General features: G+C 37.0%; 1 protein-coding gene across 9 annotated transcripts in view; it reads right to left on the minus strand.

Annotated features, from left to right (window-relative positions):
• SLC26A11 (solute carrier family 26 member 11) overlaps positions 1-26,238 on the minus strand; it is a 97,344-nt gene that overhangs the window by 54,609 nt on the left and 16,497 nt on the right. For 4 of the 9 annotated variants that reach the window (XR_011921328.1, XR_011921327.1, XR_011921329.1 and 1 more), the window contains exons 9-17: positions 24,934-24,984; positions 24,355-24,415; positions 24,216-24,271; positions 22,052-22,192; positions 21,160-21,287; positions 20,987-21,086; positions 13,462-13,595; positions 13,297-13,366; positions 9,966-10,042 (exon numbers count right to left, since the gene is read on the minus strand). Coding sequence is in view for 5 of the 9 variants with exons in the window: in XM_072414946.1 (XP_072271047.1) it covers positions 9,975-10,042; positions 13,297-13,366; positions 13,462-13,595; positions 20,987-21,086; positions 21,160-21,287; positions 22,052-22,192; positions 24,216-24,271; positions 24,355-24,415; positions 24,934-24,984 (809 nt within the window). In the remaining 4 variants the exon portion in view is untranslated. Of the gene's footprint in view, positions 1-4,479; positions 4,716-7,330; positions 7,411-9,965; positions 10,043-13,296; positions 13,367-13,461; positions 13,596-18,675; positions 18,815-19,303; positions 19,716-20,986; positions 21,087-21,159; positions 21,288-22,051; positions 22,193-24,215; positions 24,272-24,354; positions 24,416-24,933; positions 24,985-26,238 lie in introns of those variants that run through there. The other 5 variants (XR_011921330.1, XM_072414947.1, XM_072414945.1 and 2 more) reach the window with 5 other exon arrangements.

Genomic DNA, 26,238 nt, shown 5'->3' on the forward strand with positions numbered 1-26,238 from the left:
TGCTGTAACTGATGCTGCCACCTGCCCAGTACCTGACTGTAGATGCCAGATACTAATGCCGTCCACGCTCCGTCTCAGAGCCCAGTGCCTCCTCCTCCTGCTGTAAATGATGCGGCCGCCTGCCCAGTACCCGACTTTAGATGCTAGATACTAATACCGTCCACGCTCCGTCTCAGAGCCCACCGCCTCCTCCTCCTGCTGTAAATGATGCGGCCGCCTGCCCAGTACCCGACTGTAGATGCCAGATACTAATGCCGTCCTCGCTCCGTCTCAGAGCCCACCGCCTCCTCCTCCTGCTGTAAATGATGCGGCCGCCCGCCCAGTACCGAACTCTAGATGCCAGATAGTAATGCCGTCCGCGCGCCGTCTCAGACCTCCTCCTGCTGTAAATGATGCTGCCGCCTGCCCAGTACCGAACTCTAGATGCCAGATAGTAATGCCGTCCACGCGTCGTCTCAGAGCCCAACGTCTCCTCCTCCTTCTGCTGTAAATGATGCTCCTCCTCCTTCTGCTGTAAATGATGCTGCAGCCTGCCTAGTACCGAACTCTAGATGCCAGATACTAATGCTGTTCACACTCCGTCTCAGAGCCCACCGCCTCCTCCTCCTGCTATAAATGATGCTGCCTGCCCAGTACCAAACTCTAGATGCCAGATACTAATGCCGTCCACACTCGGTCTCATAGCCCACCGCCTCCTCCTCCTGCTGTAAATGATGCTGCCGCCTGCCCAGTACCAAACTCTAGATGCCAGATACTAATGCCGTCCACACTCTGTCTCATAGCCCACCGCCTCCTCCTCCTGCTGTAAATGATGCTGCCGCCTGTCCAGTACCCAGCTGTGGATGCCAGTTAACAAGGTTGTCAATGCTGCATTTTAGAAAGTTACAGCTAGCAGATAAGAAAAAAGAAGTCTCCTACACAGCAATGTCTCCACTAGCTACAGATTCTACACTGTCCATATAGGTGATGGCCTCAACCACTAATGCCGACCTTGCTCCGTCTCAGGGCCCACCGCCTCCTCCTCTCAGTACCCAGCTCTAAATGCCAGTTAACAATGCTATCCACACTTCTCAGGGCCCACCACCTCCTCCCCCCTGGCCACTGCCCAGTACCCAGCTCTAGATGCCAGACTAGACTCAAGCTCAACAGGGTGTTCTTTCCCAGCTAATTCCGCCAAGCCCGTTCTGTTTCCTGTGGTTTCGCTACATAGTAGGTAGGGACAGATTGGAATCTCGTTCATCCATTCATGTCTCCAATAGCTACAGCTTCTACACTGTCCATATAGATGATGGCCTCAACCTCTAATGCCGTCCTTGTTCCTTCTCAGGGCCCACCGCCTCCTCCTCATGCTGTAACTGATGCCGCCTGCCCAGTACCCAGCTCTGGATGCCAGTTACCAATGCTGTCCACGATTTGTCTCAGGGCCCACCGCCTCCTCCTCCTGCTGTTGCCACCTGTCAGTACTCCATTCATAAATATGGCATTACAGCCATCTAGGTGGCATTGATGATGCACTACACCCAGCTCTAGATGCCAGTTACCAATGCGGTCCCTGCTCCGTCTCAGTGCCCACCGCCTCCTCCTCCTGCTGCGGCTACCTGTCCCTTGTAACTTATAACAGAACTGTCTATCTGGCTAATTTTTTGACTGAAAGACCCCCCTCAGAAACCTCTGCCTGTACTCTGAAGCCTGTGTATGGCTTGTAACGGAGCGGTTAAACCTGGTGGCTAATTTTTGGACCAGAGGAACCCCCCCATGTCCCTTTCTGCCTCTACTCGGAGACCGTATAAAACCCGGCATGTTCCCTTGACCGCCCCATAAAATGGCCTTGCCAGCAACAGAAAAAAGACTTCTTTATTTTATTTTTAACTTGTACAGTGTTGTGCAGAGCTGGGGGAGTTTCGACATGTCTTTTTAAATGTATTTATAGGCCGTAGAAGCTCCACACAATCCCGAAAAACAACACAAATTTTTCCCCCATTGACTTTAATAGAGTTTGAATTCGACGGTCGATCACCCGAATAAATATGCATTATTCAATCGAATAGCGGTCGAATCGAATAGTGACCTATTTGACCAATACTACTAATAACCTTAGACCATCCAGAATATGAAACATTAATCACTACTCTTTGGATGCAGTCCTTAAGACAGTTCTCTATCTATTTACAGATACTACCCGGTACTGTGTCAAATGCTTTAGCAAAGTCCAAGTACACTATATCCACTGCTATTCAACTGTCTACCTGTTTACTTGCCATGCCGACTATCACTTATAATTTTATTTTCCAGCAGAAACTCCTCTATGTTGTTCTTTATCAAACTCTCTAGGACCTTTACAACTATTGACGTTAAACTAAATGGTCTGTAGTTACCTGGTAATGACTTTTTGAAGATAGCCCCCTTTTTGAAGATAGGAACCACATTGGCCTTACCCTCAATCTATTGGTGCTATGCCAGTGATTAAAGAGTCTTTGAAAAAACTGAGCTCAGTGGATGTAATCCATCAGGTCCTGGTGCTTTGTCAACCTTGTTTTTGCCTAACTGTTTCTCAATCATATTAACTTTGAGCCATTGTGAACTTTTTAAGGCAGTGACATTGCTATTATGAATTTGGACTTGAGCTCTGCCATTTTCCTTTGTGTACTAAAAAAAAAAAGTGTTTAGTAAATCCGCCTTTTCTTCATCCCCAGTTACCAACCCAGAGACATCCTTTATGGGGCCTACATGCTCAGATCTGATCTTTTTGCTAATATATTAAAAAAAATTTGGGTTTGCCTTACTTTCCTTTGCAATATGTCTTCCATTTTGAAATTTTGCGCATTTTATCTCCTTTTTACATCTTTATCATTTTCAAACGATAAAGGTGATCCTTCGTTTTTATATATTTGGAATGCCCTTTTCTTGTTCTTTATGGGTTTTTTTTTAACATCAGCTGTGAGGCACATAGGCTTTAATTTTACCTCTTAAACTTATTACCCATTGGAATATATTATTCAGTGTGTTTGTGTAGAACAGACTTGAAACATTCCCATTTCTGTTCTGTGTTCTTTAAGGACAATATTTTTTTCCAGTCCAAGTCACAGGGAGCCGCCCTTAATAATGAAAAATTTGCTCTCTTAAAATTAATGTTTCTATCTTTCCTGTTTTTGCTTCCTGTTTACAAGTTACATTAAATGAATTCATAATATGGTCACTGCTACCCACCAGATTCTCTTTTATATGCACATTTGTTATAAGCTATGCATTGTTAGAAAGAACTAGGTCCAGTAGAGTATAATTTCTAGTTGGGGGTTCTATACACTTACCATAAAATTATCTTGTTTCAAATTCACAAGTTTGCTCCATTTTGCTGTTGCTGTAGTGCAATTACTCCAGTCAATGTCTGGGTAGTTGAAATCTCCCATGAAATAAACCTTTCCAGTTTTTGCTGCTTTTCCTATTTGTGCTAGTAGTTGAAACTCTATTTTTTCCTTAGCACTGGGGGCCTGCAGCAGACTCCAATAATTAAATATGTGTTATTCATCCCCACATTCAACTCCACCCATAATGCCCACCTCATCGCTTGCACCATCAACGATTTCTTCTTTCACATTCATTTTCAGATCATTTCTCACATACAGACAGACACTAACACCCCTTCGTTTGACTCTGTCTTTACGAAAGAGGGTATAACCAAGAATGTTGACAGCCCAGTCATGTAAAGAACATTTAAATTTAAAAATGCACCTATGTCCAGACTAAAGACAATAAAGTGTTCACATAATTTTTAGGGAATCCCTGATTCTGACTTTTATAACTGGGTGTACTGTAAATCTATTTATTCTCAAAAATCCTCTACTATCACAAGCCTCTAAAGCCAGTTTTAGGAATTTTAGAATTATCTGCTGTTTGTTTATGTTTAAAGGGAAAGTAGTCAAGAGTCTGATGCAAATGAAACTAAGATTTCTGTGTTCCTTTATGCTCGTTATTCTCTATCCCTATAGTAACAGAGGTGAATAAGGAATTGTTTTAAAGTACCTTCACTGCTTGCTCAGATCATGTAAAACAGTGTCACTTTAAAGATGGATGTTGTTCTGTTCAGGTTTAACTAAAGAGTGAGCAGAGTTCAGGAAAAGGGAAGAATTTCATTACACTAGGGGGTGTTGTCATGTTTTCTACAATGTACTTCTAATTTGCAGTGCAAAGAAACAATCCAAAATAAAATCTGTTTGTAAATAAATTGCGAGAAGAAATATTTAACCATGTAATTAAAGGATACCTAGGGAAATAGTCTAATCAACTTTTTTTAAAGGTGCTATTAGCGTTATCCTGTTGTCGCCAGTATTATAATATGTAGACTAGTCTCCACTCTGAGCTCTGAGACCAATTAGAAAAGTACACAAGAATTATGATTTTTTTAATGTAGAGAGTTTTGCTAGGCTTGCAGACATTAGAAAAATAAATGAAAAGAGATATTCAAAAAAATTTCAAAATGCATGAAGGGAATAATAGGTCAGTATTTATTGAAATTCCCTTTATATTCTCTTTAAATTCCCTGTAAATTTTATAAGAGAATTGCCCCCGCAATCAGTCTTTCAATGTTGATTACTTTACATAGCAGATCTTGACCTTTCTTTCAAAGTAATTTTCAAGAAATCCACTACTGATGCTTCCCACCAAAACCCATCTCTTTCAAATTAATGCTTTTCCAGTTTCTTTTTTCAAGGTAAAAACTAGAAGGTAAAAAAAACAGTTGCCAATGAAAACACTGCAAATTCTAAATGATTGAACACTGGCAGGAGTTACAGACAGACAAATTTACCTTTTTAATCTGCTGATATTGGTTTGATATTGAGTCATGCAAAACAATAATATGCTAGATACTCCTAAATTAGTGTTCCAAAGAGCGGATACTGATAGTTTTGTGGGATTGAGCATCTAAAAACATATTTAAACAATTTAGACCCCCCCTGAGTTTTTAAATAACATGGCAAATCCCATCAAAATGTATACCATAAAATGATTAGTGAGTAACCCAGCATAAGGACTTTTAAGGCCAAAAAAAGATATCTCTTACACCAAATTATTAAAAAAAAAAAACTTGCTTTATTATGTCCATGATTATATCTGAACAGAGACAACTTTTTTCTAATTTTGGTTCTGTACATTACCACAATTAATTTTAATTGAAACAACTCAGATGCAGTTGAACTGCAGACTTTCAGCTTTAATTCAGTGGGTTGAACAAAAAGATTGTAAAAAAGTGTGAGGAACTAAAACAGTTTTGCATGATCGCAGAATCATTTCCATGGTGAAGAGAAACTCCTTCACAACAACCAAGTGAACAACACTCTCCAGGAAGTAGGTGTATCGATATCCAAGTCTACCATAAAGAGAAGACTGCATGAAAGTAAATACAGAGGGTGCACTGCAAGGTGCAAGCCACTCATAAGCCTCAAGAATACAAAGGCTAGATTGGACTTTGTTTAAACACATCTAAAAAAATCCAGCAGAGTACTGGAAAATATTTCTTTGGACAGATGAAACCAAGATCAACTTTTACCAGAATGATGGCAAGAAAAAAGTATGGAGAAGGCGTGGAACAGCTCATTATACAAAGCATACCACATCATCTGTAAAACATGGCCGAGGCCGTGTGATGGCTTGGGCGTGCATGGCTGCCAGAGGCACTGGGACACTAGTGTTTTTCGATGATGTGGCACAGGACAGAAGCAGCCAAATGAATTCTGAGGTGTTCAAAGATATACTGTCTGCAAAAATCCAGCTAAATGCAGTTAAATTGATTGGGAGGCGTTTCATATTACAGATAGACAATGACTCAAAACATACATCCAAAGCAACCCAGGAGTTTATTAAAGCAAAAAAGTGAAATATTCTTGAATGGCTAAATCAGTCACCTGATCTGAACCCAATTGAGCATGCATTTCACTTGCTGAAGACTAAACTTCTGACAGAAAGGCCCACAATCCAACAGCAACTGAAAGCCGCTGCAGTAAAGGCCTGGTGGAGCATTAAAAAGGAGGAAACCCAGCATCTGGTGATGTCCATGAAGTCAAGACTAGAGGCTGTCATTGCCATCAAAGGGTTTTCAACCAAGTATTAGAAATGAACATTTTATTTTTAGCTTTTTAATTTGTCCAATTACTTTTGAGCCCCTGAAATGAAGTGATTGTGTTAAAAAAAAGGCTTTAGTTCCTCATATTTTTATGCAATCTTTTTGTTCAACCTACTGAATTAAAGCTGAAAGTCTGCAGTTCAACTACATCTGAGTTGTTTCATTTAAAATTTATTGTGGAAATGTACAGAACCAAAAATAGAAAAAAGTTGTGTCTGTCCAAATATTTATGGAGCGAACGGTATCATTAAAATATTTTGACATCAAATATTCAAAAAAGTAAATAAAAAGATTAAGCACCAATATAGATCTCCTACTGGGACGTTGTAAGTCATGATCTTGATTGATTTAAAAGTGCAAAATGATTTGTGTATCTGATGTTGACTAAAATATTGTACCTTGATTTAACTGGATGTAATGATTGTTTATAACATTTTTTGTAAACATATATATCTACTTTTCCTGAAGAAGCGGACTAGTTTCTGTCAAACGCGTTGAAATTAGGAACACCCCAAAGGGTTTTCCAATTAATAGATCTATATTGGTGCTTAGTGTTTTATTTACTTCTTTGAATATTTGATGTGTCAAGATATTTTAATGATATGTACATATTAAAGCAAGTTTTTATATTTTATAATGATTTGGTTTAAAAGAAATCTTTTTTGGCCCTAAAAGTCCCGATGCTCAGTTACTCGCCAATCGTTTTATGGTATCCAATAGCATATGACCACCATAAGTCCTAAAACACCAAGAGTCAGATCTTTTCCTGTTCATCAATCTTGGGAAGATATCTACACATTTATAGCCACTGTTAAAGCTCATTGAGGCTATGCATTATGCTAACACAAGGAATTATTCCACTCCAAGAAGATCTGGAATAAGGCTGCTCATTGTCACACCCTAAAATAGTGGGGGTAATCTATAAATACTTAACTTAGAAAGGATTTAAGAACAGGACAGTTGGACAGAAAGAAGAACCATTAGTCTGTTTCCTTAGTTTTACCTGTAGTTTTAGCACTGTCCATCAATTCTAACATATTCTGGAATATACCTTACACATAATCAATTAAATTAATACTACACTTGCTTTATCTGTATTAAACCAGAACTTCTGGCAGATAGCAAAACCAATTACTGCAAATATGGTGAATTACGTGTTGAAGGTTTACCTAGTAGGTTGAAGTTAAATGTCACTTTAAAAATGCTGCTTACTTTTTGATTATTTGCAAAGCCCCTGATTATTGCACCAATATTGTCAGGACATCAGGGGAACCTGCCTGAAAAAGATACAACTGAAAAACAATTTAAAAGTAATTGACATGTTTTTATTTATTATTTACTTCTGTCTTTATTTTTTTTACTTGTATTTATTCTTTCTAGAAAAGGGTAAGGTATTTTTACCAGTGAAGGGGATGGTACTTCTTCAAAAAAGAGGCTTTTAGATTCTTACTCTTTCCCCAAACTATGGGCCAAATAGTTGTGAGAAGGCTGGTGCATGGTCTAGGCAAAAAAAGCTAGCCTGCATTCCCCTGCTTTTCTGGCCAGCAAATACATCAGAAAATCCGAAAATTTCTTTTTAATTTAAAAAAGGGGGACATATTCCCACATTCCTCCCACCTTCTGCCAATTTTGTTGAAAATACCACATTCAGGGGCTTAAATTTAATTGAGATTTGCACTAAAAATTGGACTTTCTGGCTTCTTGTTAGTAAGCATTATTGACATATCTCAAAAACTTTATGAATTAGTATTTTGTTACAAAAAGTGTAGACTAACATATCCAAGAATAAATCATTACATACAGCAGATTAAGACAACCAGCTTGTATACAATACAGAAAACTTTATAGGAAAAATAATTTTTTACATTCTGCTGCCAAGGATACTGTGAAGTCCAGTTTTTGTACTGGGAGCAGAATTAGGTAGATAATCAAAAGATGTGCTAAGGCCATTATGAAAAGTATAAACTTAGGTTTACTTTTGCATCTCATAAAAAATCAACTGGTCCTTAGCAGGGCTTAATATGAGGTGAGTACAACCTTAACAAAATGAATAACACATATCACACCATATCAATATTTACTCAACAAAAAATGCAGAAGCAATATGTAAAAAATGAATTGTTATTGCCCATCAATCTGGGAAGTTTTATAAGGCAATTTCCAAAAAATTTTAAATATTATTTTACATTGAAAAAGATTATCCACAAATGGAAAATATTCATGACAGTTGCCAACCTTTTAAGGAGTAGAAGTTCCAAAGGGCCAGCCAGTAAAACGCTTGTTTTGCAGCCACAGGACCTAGGCACCTTGCAGTCACTGAGTTAACTAAAAACTACTCTTTATACCAAATGTGAGGGCATCTGTGTCACTGCTAAAGCTTGGCTTCAAACTGGGACAAATATTTCAAGTACCCTACAACATATACAATAGAGTGGGACTAAATTCCTCTACAATGATAGGGGAGACAAAATTATGTCATACAGAAAACAATGCTTCAATTTATTGTTGCTAAAGGTACAGCATTCGAATCATGGGGTGTACTTAGTTTTCCCACACAAGGCTTCTCCATTTTAGCTTAATATTTGTTAAATAACGACACAGTGGAATCTGTTTTGTTTTAGTTCATTTTTTTTAAACAAATTTCCAACACGTATAGTCTGTTTCTTAAGGAGAAATTAGAGTGAAAATCCATCCACCAACAATCCACACTTATTAACCTTTTGGCAACAGTGACCATCCCCAAAACAATTCTAAAAAAACCCACATAGGAATGGAGGAATACAACCATGGGAATCAATCTTTTTTTTCTCTCAAAATGAATCTTAGTTTATACACAATTGTATAAATCTAAGGAGTTTACATCTACAGGTAGGTCACAGTACATTGCTTGACCAGTTATAGTAGGTTTAAAAATGAATAAAGAGATAGAGAGTAGAGTGTTGAATATTTTACAACTCTTTTCAGCTATATGCAGGGATAGTATTACATTTATTTAATTTAATAATTTATTTAAGGTCAGAAAATAAAAAAACAAACTGAAAATTAAAGTACCCCTTTCACACCAGTTGTCTGTCAAAAGCTTCCATATCATTTGTGGATCAGTGAAAAAAATACCACCACAAATGGATGGTCACTGTGGAAAAGTGTTGATGATCACTGCCTTTTTCATTGAATAGGATGGCAGTAAAAAAATGCTGTATCACATTGTGATTATTTTGCCACTACTCAAGAAACCCCCCAGCCACTTCTGAAGGATCCTCAAGGATCTACAGAACCCTGGTTGGGAAACCCTAATGTAGACCATGTGATCAGTTAAAACTGATCCTGTCATTACATGGTTGAAACAGAAAATATAAATACCTGCAGAAAGAAGAAACTATTTGCTTAACTTTCTTGTTTCCTTTATCTTGAAACATTGGGCCTGATTTAATAAATCTCTCAAAGGCTGGAGAGTATACACTTTCATCAGTGAAACTGGGTGACTTATCAAACCTGGAATGGATCTGGTCCAGGATTCAAAACATTTGCTAGCAAATAACTTTAAGAAATCCATTCCAGGTTTGCTGGATCACCAAGCTTCACTGATGAAGGTCTATCCTCCCCAGCCGTGGGGAGCTAAAATAAATCAGACCCACTGTTTTAGACCCCAGGATGCTGCAAGTATTCAGCACTTGTTAGTGTGAATGTCACATGCAATGGTGACTTCCTCTGGCTCGTACATCAGCAGGAGGAACTCATTTGGCCAAGTGAATACATGTGGCATATGGGGAGCAGCATCACAGTAGCAGTAATTAGAATTTCTACTTTTAGGTTAACACACAAAAATATAATCACCTTTATTACTTACCAAATATTTTTAATGGTTTTGAGATTTATTTACATTGTGGAGCAATGGTTCTGTGCATTCCTCTTCATAATGTACCCCTGAAGATAAAAGCAAGATAGTATTTTCCATAGTCCTTTATTACAAATTTTGTAAGAAATGTAATAAAAAATATATAACCTTTCTATTTATATTTTGGGTGGCCAGGTATTCAGGAAGTACCAAATTTTACCCCCAAACTGCTATCCAGCTTATTGTAAATCCTATCATTTTTTTTAGTTTTTCCTTGTTCCTGAAAAAACAGCTTCCAAAACTATGTGACTCCATCACTAGGCCTGTACAAATGATGCATTTGCTGGAACTTATTTGCTACTGGACAATTGTCTTGGCAAGCCCCCGTGAGTCACATCAGTAGAACTGTGTTGCTTGGAAAGAAACAATGTGCAGCAGAACTGGGGAAGTAAAGACATGAGTTCTATAGTCCAAAAGGCCGAGCTGACAATGCTGGTTGGAATTTCAGATAAAAAAGCACAGTAAGTTAGGAGTCAAATATATTGCTGGTAAACAAACAGATAATTTCCTGTACTTACAGGGGTAACATGTGAATGTAATTAATAAATATATAGTGTAAAATGTGTTTTTCGTGTGAAATTTTGAATTTATGGTAGAAATGGACTTGGAAAACAAACTGTTTTGAAGTCTATGGTGACTGATTTTAAGTTGATTGAAAAGAACCTTGTTTTGTTATTTTAAGTACAGGTGTTTAAAAATGAATTTTTAATCAGGTAAAGGTGAATTGGCAACATGTCAATTGGAAACATTATTTTATATTACACTTTCATCTATTCACACAAAGATGTTTTTTTAAAAAATGGGTGGGGCCTCAATATTAAAACCCGACCCTATCTTATGCATGAAACCTAGCTGGCCAGGAAAATAAGGGGCAGCAACTGTATGAGGTTCCTTTGGAAGAGAATTAGGTCAGCAGCTGGCAATAAAAATGGCTATTCCCTACCATACTTTAACAATGATTTATGGAAAAACCACAGTTTTTTTGGGGGGTGGGGGGATCATGTCTGTATAGGTCTTTTGGACATCCCAGCAATTTGTGCTGACAATACTATGTTTAGGGATTGTAATTAACTTGTTGAAATCTCACAAAAGAAATTACCACAATCCTATTTCTCTAGTCATACCTTCTGCTTAGATTTAAAACAAGGTTTCTCTCTAAAATGAGTGATATTTCCTTAGGACACAAGTTGCCTCCCATAATGGTAACAACTATAAAATAATGGATCTCCTATCAATTTTTATCTTGAAGACAATGCTCACCAGAACAACTAAAGATATTTACTCTACACCAAAGTAAACCAATAGAGCAGGGGTGTCAAACTCAAATACACAGAGGGCAGAAATTAAAAACTTAGACCAAGTCACGGGCCCAACTTGAAATTTACATTGTAGAATGAGTGTGCCCCTACACTTAGAGGTTTATTTTTAAAGCAGTGAATCTGACAATAAAGGAAACATTCCCTGGTGGAGAATCAATTACTGCAGTTAAAATGCATGAACCTAGGAGATTCTCCACAAGGAGATGATTAATGAATGCCAGATTCATAAATAGCTTTATAAATAGATCCTAGAGTACTGCATGATAGAAAAATAAAAAGACCCCAATAAGCTATGCAGACGAGAAGTCTTTTGGATTTTGTTTATCCTGGAGTGTGACAAAACTTTCACTTTGGTGTAATGTGCATGGTTGTCAGTAGTATATATTACCATTATTATATTGTCAGTAGTATATAATTAATATATTATTATTCGTATATATTACCCCTATAGTTACTATAGGGGTAAGTAGTCTTGTTTCTTCCTATTGTTTTTTCTAATTGTTTTATTTTGCCATAGAATGCAATGTGAAACCAAATGAATGCTGCATTGATTTGGTTTCACATTGCATTCTGTGGCAAAGTAAAACATCTAGAAAAAACAATAAGAAGAAACAAGACTACTTACCCTACTATACTATATACAATTCTCTGGCTTACCTATCGGTATAAACTCTGCAGGGTCCACAGACAGGCTGCTGTTCAATAGACATGAGTTATGCCGCTACTACAATTCCCTGCGTCTATAAAACAGTCCAATGAGGGGCCACGCATAGGCTGAGAGGCCTCTGCTGTATAGACATGAGTTATGCCGCTACAATTCCCGGCATCACTTGCATCTAAGAAAAAATGTGGGGCCACACATAGGCAGAGAGCCCCTGGTCTATAGACACGAGTGATGCCATGAATTGTAGTGGCGGCATCACACGCGTTTTAATAGTGATCAAGTAATCAATTGTGCTGCTCTGTTCTTTTCAGTTCTTTTTTGGATCCCCAGCCTCCATTTAGCCATATGTACTCCAACTATTGGCTGCTAGTCCTATTTAAGCCTATAGCAAAGCCATCTGATCCTGCTAATCCCTGGTGGGAAGAGCCTAAGGTCTGTGACCTGCTGCCATCCCGGCAGCAAAGTAGCCTGATGACCACTAGTATTACCAGCTCATTACCCAGGGGTGCTCTGGTTATAGACTTATAGAGTGATAGTTATATACTGGTTATAGACCAGGAGTGATTTTGCCTGCCAGGGGGTTAGCCCTAACACAGCGGCACATTGGGAATGAAAGACTCTGATTTGCAAACACCAGTATTTATAAAAGACACAAAGTCTGTTTATTTACTAGTTTGGCTTATTTAACGCCCCTCCTAGGGTTTTAGGATTATTAAGCGAGAATTGCCAGTTTATCCCCATGCCCATTCACTGGACAACAACCTTTTTATTTGTCACATTGCTGTTTCATAGGCGATTGATAGGTGTGTGATAGGTCAATGAGCAAGCAGTAGAAACAGAAAGGAAAGTGGAGTCTCTTTAATCTATCAATAAAGTATTTGACTTGCAATATTTCTTCAGTAATATTCATGCAAGCATTTTGCCTATGCGTATATGAGTTGAAATTACCATATACCTAGTTTATTATATTAATTCAGATTTATTTTGGATATATAAGTCCATCCACACTGGTACTGGTTTCTGATAGCAATTCCAGATGTTTGGTATTTTATGTGGGTAGTGCACATGTGACTGAGATAAAAATCAATTGTGAAATAACTCAGTTTAGGGAATATACAGTAGTTCTGTGTTTTGAACCCGAGTTGTTTTCTATAATACCTACCATGACCCACAAAAGGCCCAATTCACAAATTTAACAAACCAGTAAAGACCCCTATAATGGTGTAAAAGCTTTGTCAAGTGAGCCTAATATGGTATGTTCTGTGCTGTATGTTTTTAAAAAAAAACATCCTCTCATTACCTGATCCAATGTTCTGAAGATGTTTAAATCCATCCAAATCTGCTGCCAATAAAATCCGAAGAACTTCAGACTGTAAAATGAAAAATAAAACAAAATATTAATGGGATATTTAGAAAATTGTCTGTACCATAATGAAAATAATCAGATCAAAAATCATGAAAATACCTGCAAACCAGAGAAAGAAAGTGAAAGTCCCTGAGATTGGAACTCATGAATTAGTTCTTGAAGTCCTATGACAACAGAATAATCCAGAACATTCACATGTGAGAAATCAAGGTTTAGAGATCTTGGTGGGGAAACTGCAAGGACATTAAGGAAACAAATACTATTACATTTTCTAATTTCAGACTTGTCATAACAATATAACAAAAAATTACTGTATAATGGAGGTAAGCAAAATCAATATGAAATAAATATTTAGGCCTTCAATGAAGTGTATGCAAACATAAATCCCCCAAAGCAGCAATGGCTGGTAAATGCTCTAGCATGGGTATGGTCTGCTCTTTTACAGTCTCTCCAGCAGAAATCCACTGCAGCTGTAGCCTCATCTGCACCAGGAGGTATTTGGAGCCCGTTTTAATGGCAAAGGAGGCCTAACAATCACTTTAACCCCCTTGGCGGTCTAATTATTTCCGTATTTTTATGTCAAAAGCAGTACATTGTTTTGCATGGAAATTGTTTAATATTTTAGGCCTTCTTAGGAATAACTCCCGGGTATGATAAAGTTTGAAACACAAATCATAAATTATAATATAATAAATAATTTTATAAATAAAATAATTTTTTTTTTACATTTGTCCAAAGAAAAGTACAATATTAGAATACATTTTTGGATTTATTTTTTATAACTGTGATCAATGTTTTGTAAATGTAAATGCAATGTAATCTGCTTTTAAATTTCACGCCAAGCCACGCCTCCCCGGTCTACCGACGCTTCACTGGATCGAGGAGAGCAGGTAGGATCTTTTTTCCTACCCTGAGTGTGGCTCAGAAATACCGCCAAGGCGGTTAATCACTGGGATTGTACCATGTTTTAGTGTAAGGTCAATGTGCTACCTTTCTTTGCAAAGGTAGTAAAAGTAAGTACAGACTATTAGATTTACCTTAAAGTTGGAAAGATCATAGAGAGTTTGATAAATAACCCCACATATGAAATTTACACTAATGCATAGACCATTCAGGGCATTAATCATTAATCACTACTCACTGTATGTGGCCTTTAAGCCAGTTCTCTATCCATTTACTTTACGAAACCTAATGACCCTAACTTGCATATTAACCATCTGTGGCGTACTGTGTCAAATGCTTTAGTAAAGTCCAAGTACACTATGTCAGCTGCTACTCCACTGTCCACACAGAGTAAATTTGTTTGACAACTTCGGTCTTTCTTGAAGCCATGCTCATTATTACTTCCCTATAACCTCCATAGCATTCTAATTCCATCTAAATTTCCATGCAAAAAGCGTTACATTTTTTTGCATAGAAATTTATTTTACATTGTAGGCTTTAATTCTTACTTAGGCATAACTCACTGAAATATGTCTAATATTTAAAATTTAATAATAAACTTTAAATAAAAAAAACACAAAAATCTGTTAAAACAAAATTAAAAAAATAATAATAGTTAAACATGTAATGTAAGTGTACAGTAGCATATATTATATATATATATATGTTTTATATGAAAATTTCTTTGTTTTGGACTCAATGGCCCTGATTTATTAAAGCTCTCCCAGGCTGGAGAGAATACACTTTCACCAGGAAAGCTAGGTGATCAAGCAAACCTGGAATGGATTTCTTCAATGTCATTTGCTATTTGCTAGCAAATGCTTTGAATCCTGGACCAGATCCATCCCAGGTTTGTTGGATCACCCAGCTTCACTGGTGAAAGTGTATTCTCTCCAGCCTTGGAGAGCTTTAATAAATCAGGGCCAATACAGCTATTTTGTATTGAATTCAATACAAAATTATTTGAATTTCCCGTGAATTCGCCAGCACACATTTTAAAGCATGCTCGAACGTCACCGGGAAATCCCGGAGATCGTCTCTGCATTGCACAGCTGAACATCGAGGAAGATGGACGTTTGGGACCAGCAGGACGACAGGGAATGACAACGGAGCAAGGTAAGTGGGGCTTTTTTTTAGGTTAAAGCTGTCCCAAGTGTGACTCGGGATTACCGCTGTTTGCAGGTAAAATCCACCCCGAGTCACACTCGGAAATACTGCTAGGGGGGTTATTTCCTTTCAATTCTGAGCCATTGTGACTTATTTAAGGCAGTGACATTGCTATTATGAATTTGGACTTGAGCTATTATGAATTTGGACCATTTTTCTTTGTGTACAGAGTAAAAAAAAAAAAAAGGGGTTTAGTAAATTTGCCTTTTCTTTATCCAAGAGACATCCTTTAAGGGGCCTACATGCTCAGATCTGATCTTTTTGCTAATAATTTATTTATATTTTTTGCCTTACTTTCCTTTGCAATCTGTCTTTCATTTTCTGTCATTTTCAAATCTGTCATTTTGTAGTTTTTCACATTTTATCTCCTTTTTACATCTTTTGTTATATTCTTTATAGTTTTCAAACCATGAAGGAGATCCTTCATTTTTATATTTTTGGAATTCCCTTATCTTGTTCTTTATGGCTTTTTTTAACATCAGCTGTTAGCCACATGGAATATATTTTTCAGTGTGCTTGTGTAGAACCGAATTAAAACATTGCCATTTCTGTTCTGTAATATTTAAGGACAATACTGTCTCCCAGTCCAAGTCACAGAGAGCCACCCTTTATAATAGAAATATTGCTCTGCTAAAATTAAATGTTTTTATCTTTCCTGTTTTTGCTTCCTGTTTACAACTTACATTAAATGAAATCATATTATGGTTACTGCTACCCAGATTCTCTTTTATATGCACATTTGTTATGAGCTCTGCATTGTTAGAAAGAATTAGGTACAGCAGAGTATCATTTCTAGTTGGGGCTTCTATACCATAAAATTATCTTCTAATAAATTCATAAATTTTCTCCCTTTTGCTGTTCCTCTAGTGCCATTACTCCAATCAATGTCAGGGTTGGTAAAAATCTACAATGATTAAAACATTTCCAGCTTTTTAGATCTGTGCTAGTAGTTGATTGTCTATTTCTTCCTTAGCACTGGGGGGCCTATAGCAGACTCCAATAATTTACTGTGTATTATGCATCCCCACATCAACACCCATATTGTCTCAACCTCATCACATGCTCCATCAACAATTTTTTCTTTCACCTTCATTTTCAGAAAACTTCTTACATACAGACAGACACCACCACCTTTCTGTTTGACTCATAATGATCTATGAATAATAATTCATTACGGCTTCCAACTCCCCTATTTTGTTTGCCAAACTTCTAGCATTGGTGAAAAGGCTCTTTATGCAAAAAACGTTAGATTTTTTTGCAAAGAAATGTATTTTACATTGTCGGGCTATAATTTGTAAGCATAAATAACCGAAATATGTCCAATATTATTATAAAAATTTAATAATAAACTTTTAAAAAATCTGTTAAAACAAAGGTGCATAAAAATACTAAAACCTGTAAAATAACTGTACAGAAGCATGTATAATATATATTATATAAAGATTTCTTTGTTTTGGATTTAATACGGTTATTTTGTATTGAATCCAATACAAAATTATTTAAATTTCCCGCTGTGCCTCCCGCCTGCATTGACACATGCACTGTTGTCACCGGGAACTCCCAAGAGAACGTCTCTGCAGTCGCCGGCTGAAGATCAGAGGAAGAAGATGTGTCCTGAGGAGCTGCAGGAATGAGCAAGACGCAGGGGGACACCAAAGAAACAAGGTGTTTTTTTTATGTTTTTGGTGACCCCGAGTTTGACTCAGGATTACCGCTTTTTCCAAGTAAAATCCTCCCCGAGTCACACTTGGGACTACCGCTGGGGGGGGGGGGGGGTTTTAAACAAAAACAATTATTATTATTATTATTATTATTAATTATGCTGGCATTTACCAGCACTGTTTGCCAAATCCTTTTGTTTTTCAGTATAAATAGTACTGCACAATCCAATGTTTGTGTTTAACATGGGAAGCTCCTTATTTTTATCCATAACCCTCCACACAACTATTCCCAATTCACCCTCCACTAGTGTCTGACCCCTGTCTGACCTTTTTGCCACCTTATTTACCTGTCCCACCCCCCTCTGTCCTAGTTTAGATATCCCTCCACCATTCCCCTAAATCTTTCCCCTAGCACAACAGACCCTCCTTCATTTAGGTGTAAACCATCTCTGGCATATAGGTTTTACCCCAATTAAAAATTAACCCAAACCCTTCCCTATTACACCAGGACTTGAACCATGCATTTAGCTGTCCAAGCTCCCTCTGCCTTTGCTGCGTTGCGGTCCCTTCCTTCAACTTGAAACCTAGTTTTTTGTATGGATTTTTAAAGATCCTCCATCTTCCATCTATACTGTCATTGGTTCCAACACGAACCAAAACAGCTGGGTCATGACCAGCCCCTCCCAGTAATTTGTCCTCTCGGTCCACGCCGAACCCTGGCACCAGGGAGACACCAAACCATTCAGTTGAAGGGATCCGGGTGACAAACTATTCTATCAGTTAAGGGTAGCAGTAACATCTATAGTTGCCACCACTGGGTCTACCACCTGCACATCTTCACATAACTTTGCAAATTTGTTAAGGTACTCACAAATAGGGCTAACCTTCCTTTTCTAGGAGTCCCTACCACTCCCTCTAACTACAGTAACCCAGCTCCCTACATATTCATCTTGATTAACCTCTTCAGCTTCAACATCTAAGCCATTAACTACTTGCTCAGTGAGCAGGAAACCTCTCTCAAGGTGATCCAGTGATTTCAGTGTTGCAATGCACTTCTCCAGCTCTCCAATGCGAGATTCCAGAAGAGCCACTTGCTCACATCTGTCACAGCGGTACTCACCTAGGAGCTGTTGCTCTATTTCTGCAAACATACAGCACACTGTGCACTGAACAAAACCTTCCACCTTGCTACCACTCATTTTCCCCAGTTACAATGTTTATTGTGTTCAAGGAGTTATAAACCTTTACTTACAGTTTGTAGTTACTTTAGGGATTCAACTCCTTTTGTTTCCAAACTCCTGTTTTCTAACTCAACTTATTCCCAGCCACTTGTTTCACAGGCCAAGAGTGAGCAAGCTCAAGGTGAGTTTGACCAGAACTTAAATCACCTGTGAAACCTTGACCCCTTCCCCCTAGAGGTCAGCAAGGAAAGAGTAAAAAAAAGGCCATTTAAAAAAGAAAACAAAAAAAACTGACAATCAAACAGACACAACTCCCACATACACAATATCAGAAAATATCAGAACAATATCAAAAACACACAACTGTGTTTTCTACCTTCACTTATTTTCAGCCACTTGTTTCACAAGCCATGATATAACTATATAAATGGTCCTTATAGAGACCTTGCTTCTCAATTCACATTAAGGTCATCACAAAGGATAAGGGAGCACTCTTTGCATCTGGAGGAAGAAAAGCATAAGGAAGAGATTCTTTTTTTTTTTTTTTTTATTTCTCTAGTGGTTGATTTCCATTGGCTTATATCTTTTTTCAACCTAACAGTGTAACTATAACAAGCCGATATGTTTAACATAAATGTTATCTTTCTTGTGACTTTCTCTTAAAAGGTATGTAGAGTTTTTTGAATGCAAGTGCAACAACCAAGTGCAGCAGAGCGGTATTTCTAGCTGTAAATTTTGCTTCACTAAGTAAGCAGTTGCGGTTTAGTGTAGATTAGTTCAGGAGGGTTATTGAGTGTAAATAAATTTTGTTTTTGTTTATATTACAACTAAAAAAATGCATATAAAGACTTGTGCAAAGAAATATGTATTTTAAAGCAAAAAATGAGTAATGAGAAAAACTCTACGTGGTCTCACTTACCCATATGACAATTCAGAAAACAGGAATAACCACAAAAACATAGAGAAGAATTTGGAAAGCTCGGACCAGAATATGATTATTAAGATTGCATTTATAGTTCAATATTCAGTATGTATGTTCATTATTCAGTATGTATTTTTACATGATTTTGTGTTTCAATCTTTATTATACTCTGTAACAGCTGGCTAAATAAATCACAGGGTTTCGTCCAGGATGACAGGTACATTTGCCCCAGATACAGGTTATACACAGAGTATTTTTCTGTTTAGTCAGTTTTCCTTTTGACCTGAAGGTAGGGTTGAAGTACCAGGCTGAATGACAATGAGCTTCTTGGACAGGTGGGGGGAGCTAAAGAGGCCTGGGTATGATGAGGTGTCTCAGCTTGAATGCATCCTGGAAATTAGGCTGGGGATATAAACTCCCAGCCTGCTTTTTTCTGTGGCTCTGTCTTGGTTGGTGAGCTGGAAGGAAGTCCAAGACGAACTGTGAGTAAAGACACAGACTTTGTTGGAAAAGATTTATGGTTAGGGCCTTAAAGTCCTGCACAGCAATAGTTTGGGCTGGATTGTTAGTAAAGGGAACAGTTAGTTAGTGGCCAGGCTTTATTTTGCAGTTTGTTTTATTTTGCCTGTTTTTGTGTGAAAATAGTATAAGTGAATAAAATCCTTGATGCTCTTTTAACCTGTTGGCCCTGTTTCCTGTTTAAACCCCTCTCCCCTGTTGCTACGGGCGATCTCACAACTAATACTATTATATTATATTGTAAAATACATTTTTATGAAAAACAATGTAGTGCTTTAAGACATATAAATCTGGACAGAAATTAACAACCCAGGAGGTTAATAAATCAGGCCCTATAAGTTTACACAGTAAATATTAGGTTTTTGTGATTACTCTTCCAGTTTCCCAAAAAAACCTGCCCCATAATTGAAATTTTAAACAACCAGCAGGTAAACCTGGAGTTTTTACTCAAATACATTTCCTACTGGTTTCACTTCAGCAGTACTATCTGAGAAACCATGGTCCCAAATATTTATCCATCCAACACTGCCCAGTAACACAGGTTACTTTTCTATATATATATATATATATAACACACACACACACATATACACATTGCACATATTTATCCACACATTGATTTAATGTGTAAAACATTTATTAAGGTTCTTGATTAAAACATTTTTTTTGGCAAAAAAACATTACAGGCTGGATAAGCTCCCCATATACAATCAAATTAGCATGTGAGTGGATTCCCACCAAGACTGATATAACTGAATAAATTATATTCCCATAATATTTTTAGTGTTAACGTGCTCATTAAGAGGTTGTTGAAATGTTTATATGTCAGTTGCTTTGATGCATTTCAATCAGGAGGAATATGTGGGGGCTTGTTGTAGGAGACTTTAATTCCTATCTTTAAATACCTACTGCTGGCCTCCAGTAATAAGCCCCACAAATTGTTCCTGATGAAGATGTTGGGGCGACTAACATATGTTCATCAAGAGGCTGTTGAAATGTTTATGATGACACTAGAAATATGTGAATGTCATTTATCATCAGTTATGTCAGTCTTGGTGAGTATCTGCTTACATGCTTGTATATGAAGAGCCTATTTAGCATGTAATGGTTTTTTGCAAGTAAATATTTCTTCCAAAAAAAGTCCAAATTTTTTAAATAAATGTTATGTTTTACACATTAAATCATTGTGTGGATGTATGAATAATTACATGTGTGTATCATCTGAAATGTACCTTCAAAAGCGGTTTTATAAATAGCATCCCGGAGATATTCCATGGCTGGAAAACTCAGGCCACTCATCACCATCATATGTAATCCACCAGTGTCTGTAGTCTGGAAAATAAAACAGTGATTTTAAACTAAGGTCACAAAATAGACTTCATTTCTGCATTCATCATAATCCTACCTTGATTTTTGGCTGTGCAACTGGAATACAAACGATGATTAGTGAGATCAGGATACCAATGATAATGCCATACTGAATTTCCCAGAAGGACAGAAAAAAAGTTGCCAGAAATGGAAGTAGATCAATCCCTGAAAAAAATACAGAAAAGAAAAAAATGTAACAAATTGGTATGGTCACATGAGTAGGCTACAACCTATTTACCTGGAGATTTGTAAGTTGAGAACTCATTAAGTCCCCTAATATTGCTCCAAAATCCACTGTAAGCTATTATATATACACAGTGGGCCCCTTTGGTAAAACAAAACATTTTACCAAAACAATCTTTACCTACAATGGCGTCGCAGGGATTGGTAATTAAAATACAGATAAGATATAAAAAAGGCACATAGGCCTCTTTCTGGCAGTTGGACAGATATCCTAGTACTGGTGTCAATGTTTAGTTGTGTTGTTCATTAAGCTTCACTGAAATGTAAATATAATTGACCTTTAAAATGGAAAAAGGACTTAAAAAACAACTACTTTACAAGTCACATGCACTGCACCCACTTACTATTGTGTTATAGAGAAGCAGCCACAAAATAGTTCAGCTAATTTAAAGAATTATAGTAAATTTTACTGAAAACAGTAAAATAATAAGTTAGAGAAAGTGTCCAAAAACTGGACTACAGAAAAAAAAAGTTTTGCTACATAATAAAAAGAAAGATATTGTTATATGCGGGATATTGTTGGGGGGGTCCTTTTGGCAGAAAACATTTTTTGTAACAAAAATGCACAGTGGTCTTAACAAGAATACTACTTTTAAAGAGGATTACATATGTGAATGAGGTATATAAAATCAGTATGCTGCAGACTGATTATACTTCATCAGCTAGTCACAGTCTTGAATACTTACGTTTCACTTTCCACAACTCCTTGCAGATTTTCATATCAAACATGGGAGCCACAGCACAGATAATGACTGCAGCAAGAGCTGCTTTGGGGATGTAGTAGAAGAGAGGAGTAAGGTATTCAAGGGAAAACAAAACCAACAGTCCTGCAAAAGAGGAAGGTCTTAGCACTTACTATATACAAAGACTATGCAACTACTTGACTTGGTACCTTTTAGAAGAATAAATATGTAGGAAAAAGATGAAAATTTCCCCTTAATGAAATCTAAAGCCAAAAAAAGTTTTAAAAAACATTAAAAAATTTGTATGGTATACGTATTTTTCTTCAGTGCTCCATAAATGGGACAAATTAAAGTAACTTTTTTGGTACAAAGCCTTTTACAAATTAAGGTCATTTTTTCAATTTTGTGCTTTTTTTTGCAACACCCAAAAACTTAAAAAAAATTAAGGAAGGAATTTATTTCAAGATAATGATTTTTAAACTAGAAACAAAAAAAAAAAGACAAAAAAAGGGGGAATCGCAGCAATTGGGACTTTATGTTCACCTAACCTTTTTATTAACCCTAATGGTATTGCCCTATTACTCGGCAAACACAACCAAGAATTGTCTGTAAAAGCAACAAGGGAACAATAGGTGGGAGAGAGAGATGGACATGCTACAAATATTCTGGGACTTTATTTTTTGGGGTTTCACAAGAATTCCAAAGGTCTGCAAGCCATGCAATGTCCCCGTTTGCTAGTTAGCTAATGTTAGACAAAGGAATATATTGAATTGCCACATGGAAACTGATAAAGTATGTGCTTCTGTTAAGACAAGATAGCTGTTGCAGCATCACTTCAGATTTAACAGACACCTTTCTAAGAGGTTTTATTTTTACAATGTACAACTAAAGGTGCGTACACACTTCCAATTTTTATCGTTCCAATCGAACGACGAACGATCGATTGGGCAAAAAATCGTTCGTAAAAAAGTAACCAACGACGCCGACGAACGAGGAAAATTGTTGGAAACGAACGACCGGACCGGCGGATCGGATTGGGCGACGATCGTTGAACATCGTTCGTGTGTACGGTCGTTCGTTGATCGTCCATGTTCAGAGCATGCATGATGAACGAACGTCCGTTCACTTTCCTGTCGTGCACATAGTTCCTCTATCGCTTAAACGATCGTATCTATTGTGTGTACAATATCTACGAACGATCGTGTCGTTACCTCTATGTGCAGGATCGGTGCTATACAATCGTTCATATATATCGTGCAGGAACGTTCGTCGTTCGTTTTCTGACGATAATAATTGGAAGTGTGTACGTAGCTTAAGGGGAATTGCCAACTAGATCAAACTAGTGCCAAAAAAGAGACATACATATTGTTATCAGAGCTAAATAATAAAACAATAACTAGTGATAAGTGTGACAAATTGTCAAAAATAAGTCTTATTGATAAATATGTAATCAAAAACAAGTCAAGGTCAGGGTAAGCAGAGTATTCATAAAGTCAGCACAAGCAAGATCATCAACTGAGGTCACTCTAAAACAAAAGAAACTTTCATAAGAATCAACTGTATACTGCTTACTGCGGAGGATGGGTGGGGTACCAAAGGGGTACCAAAAAATCAGAAGTATCAGGAGCCTGTATTTTAAGGTTTTGTTGCTCAAGTTTATGTATCAAAGGACAGGCAACATTACATACAAAGGGGATGCTTGGCAGGTCAAAGTGTAATGCAATTTAAGCACTTGCAACTGTACATGATACATTTTCTTTTACCACACTTTTTTCAGGACACAATTTCAAGAATTCTTTTTTTCAAGCAGTAACAATATGAAGAGTTTTAAGAATGACAATAAAATTATAAAAAGAATACGACAAATATGACCATCTGTGAAAGTACTGAAAAAGTACAGAATTGGCATACATGAAGGAAAATATAGCAAATAGTAATTCATTAACCATTCAAAAAATACCCAAAAGGCAAGTGACACAAAATCAGTATTATGGTCTTAGAAAGCATATGTCTGCTATGAGGCATAGAAAATAAAAGGAAAGTAGAGAAAAGGAGTATGTGAAATACTTTGTTAAAAATATATATTATAATTAGTGTGAAACCTATTTTAATATTAAACTCTATTGGAAGGTAATAACAAACCCAATATAGTACAGTGCCGTCTCACCTGTAAGAATGCCACCTGCTGGGGTACACACTCCAGTCTGGGAATTTAGTGCTGTCCTAAACACAACCATATTGTCAAAAGATGGAAACATTAATTACAAGCACATTAATGTAACAGAATAACAGACATAGTAACTTACCTGCCAAAGCTGCCAGTTACTGTGTATGAAGACAAAAAGGAGCCCAAAATATTTGAAAGGCCTATAGAAAATAGAGCATGTTAGGTGCAAAATACCTTTTATGCAGCAACATGCAATGCTATTAACATTGCCAATCACATTTACCTCACACTCCAGTAGCAGTGGCAGTCTTAGCCAGCAGTGGGCCCTGGGCATAACTGACTTAGAGGCCACCCAGCCAAACTGTTGGCAGCAGCACACACGGCACCTCCCTATGTCGACTCCGGAGCTGTTATGTCAACTACCTTCCCCCCTACTAGTATATATTTATATATCATATGGAAATGCAGTAGATATACATTTATACTTTATAGTAATAAATACATTTGTGTTAGGAGATACACACGCACCGTATGTATCAAGAATATTTTAGTGTCATTTGTTTGAACATAGGTTTAGTAAAACTAAATAACCATTGTAAAAAAAATAAAAATAAAAAATAAAAAAACTACATTCTGCCTTTTCTCTAAAAACCTTTTTTTTGGTCCGATAAGAAAACATAGGACATTTTAGATAGCACATATAAATAAGAAATGTTACCAATAGCCAAAAGTTCCTGGTTTGTATTTATTCTGTAGTTGTTTTGCGATGCTGCAACACAAACAGGTAATTATTGTAGCACACACACAACCTACAAAACATATGACATTAAACAGTCAGCTTTTTTATAAAAGGATAAGTTTACCTATTTTTCAATTTTTTCCATTTAAAAACATGTGAAATCTGAGTTTACTAAAATTGTGTTCTATTACTGCACACACAATACAGTTGTTGCACATCAAGATTGTTTATAGATATGTATATATGCACATATGGTACCCTATATTCCCTTAGTTATATATACCTTATAGGCTTTGTCCCAATAGTTAGGTTTTATAATAAGTTAATAAAAAACAATGAAGGAAAGAATGTATAGGAATGTTGTGTTTAAACATTGGAATCTGTTTCTCTTTGTACCAGCCACCTAGGTCACCTAGAGGGGTTGCCTAATCAGTGTTTATCAGAGACATCACGCAAGGAGCAATAGACAAACAGATAATAAAACAGATGCCAGTAAGCAAGATCCAGTTCCCATAACTACACTGGTTACTTGTAGGGCTTTTCAGGGGTAATAAACCAATCAAGCCGAGCCAGCAGCAGATGGATGAATACCTGGACATGTGGGTTGGGGTGATGACACTGCTGAACCTTTTGTTGACCGCTAAAACTTAGATGACTCCTGACATTTTGGCTCCAGCTTCACATATCAAATTATCTGGGAGGTCAATTCAATTCCTGAAGTTACATTAACCAATCTCAATTTAGGGGGGGTGTGTCAACCAATAGTCATCCTACAGATCACACCAGTAACCAATCCAAGATCCCTAATGATACCTAATGGGAATTAACCATATAAAATGGGAGCTGAGAGAATTGAGGTCTGTTCTGTTCTGTGAGAACTAAGCTCACAGGGTACCAAAATAACATCTTAACAGGTAGCTATTAGATATTTCCAAATGCATTCCTATATGGTCCTTTATGTGTCTATGTTGTTGTTATAATGTTTTGCTGTTTTGTAATTGCAGGATGATGTACTAAACTTTATTACATTACTATAGGGCATTCCTACTAACACGATTATATTCATTTACTGTATTTTTTGTTGATTGAAGTTCCTATATCTATATCAACCAATACTGCAGAGTATTTTATGTTTCAACTTGTTCTTTAATTGAGCTATTTGACTGATTAGCTATTTTTTGTGCACAAACCTTCATTTATTGAATATATACAGTGAGGGAAAGAAGTATTTGATCCCCTGCTGACTTTGTACGTTTGCCCTCTGACAAAGAAATGACCAGTCTA

Source organism: Pyxicephalus adspersus, chromosome 6 (assembly GCF_032062135.1).
Source record: "Pyxicephalus adspersus chromosome 6, UCB_Pads_2.0, whole genome shotgun sequence".
Lineage (NCBI taxonomy): Eukaryota > Metazoa > Chordata > Amphibia > Anura > Pyxicephalidae > Pyxicephalus > Pyxicephalus adspersus.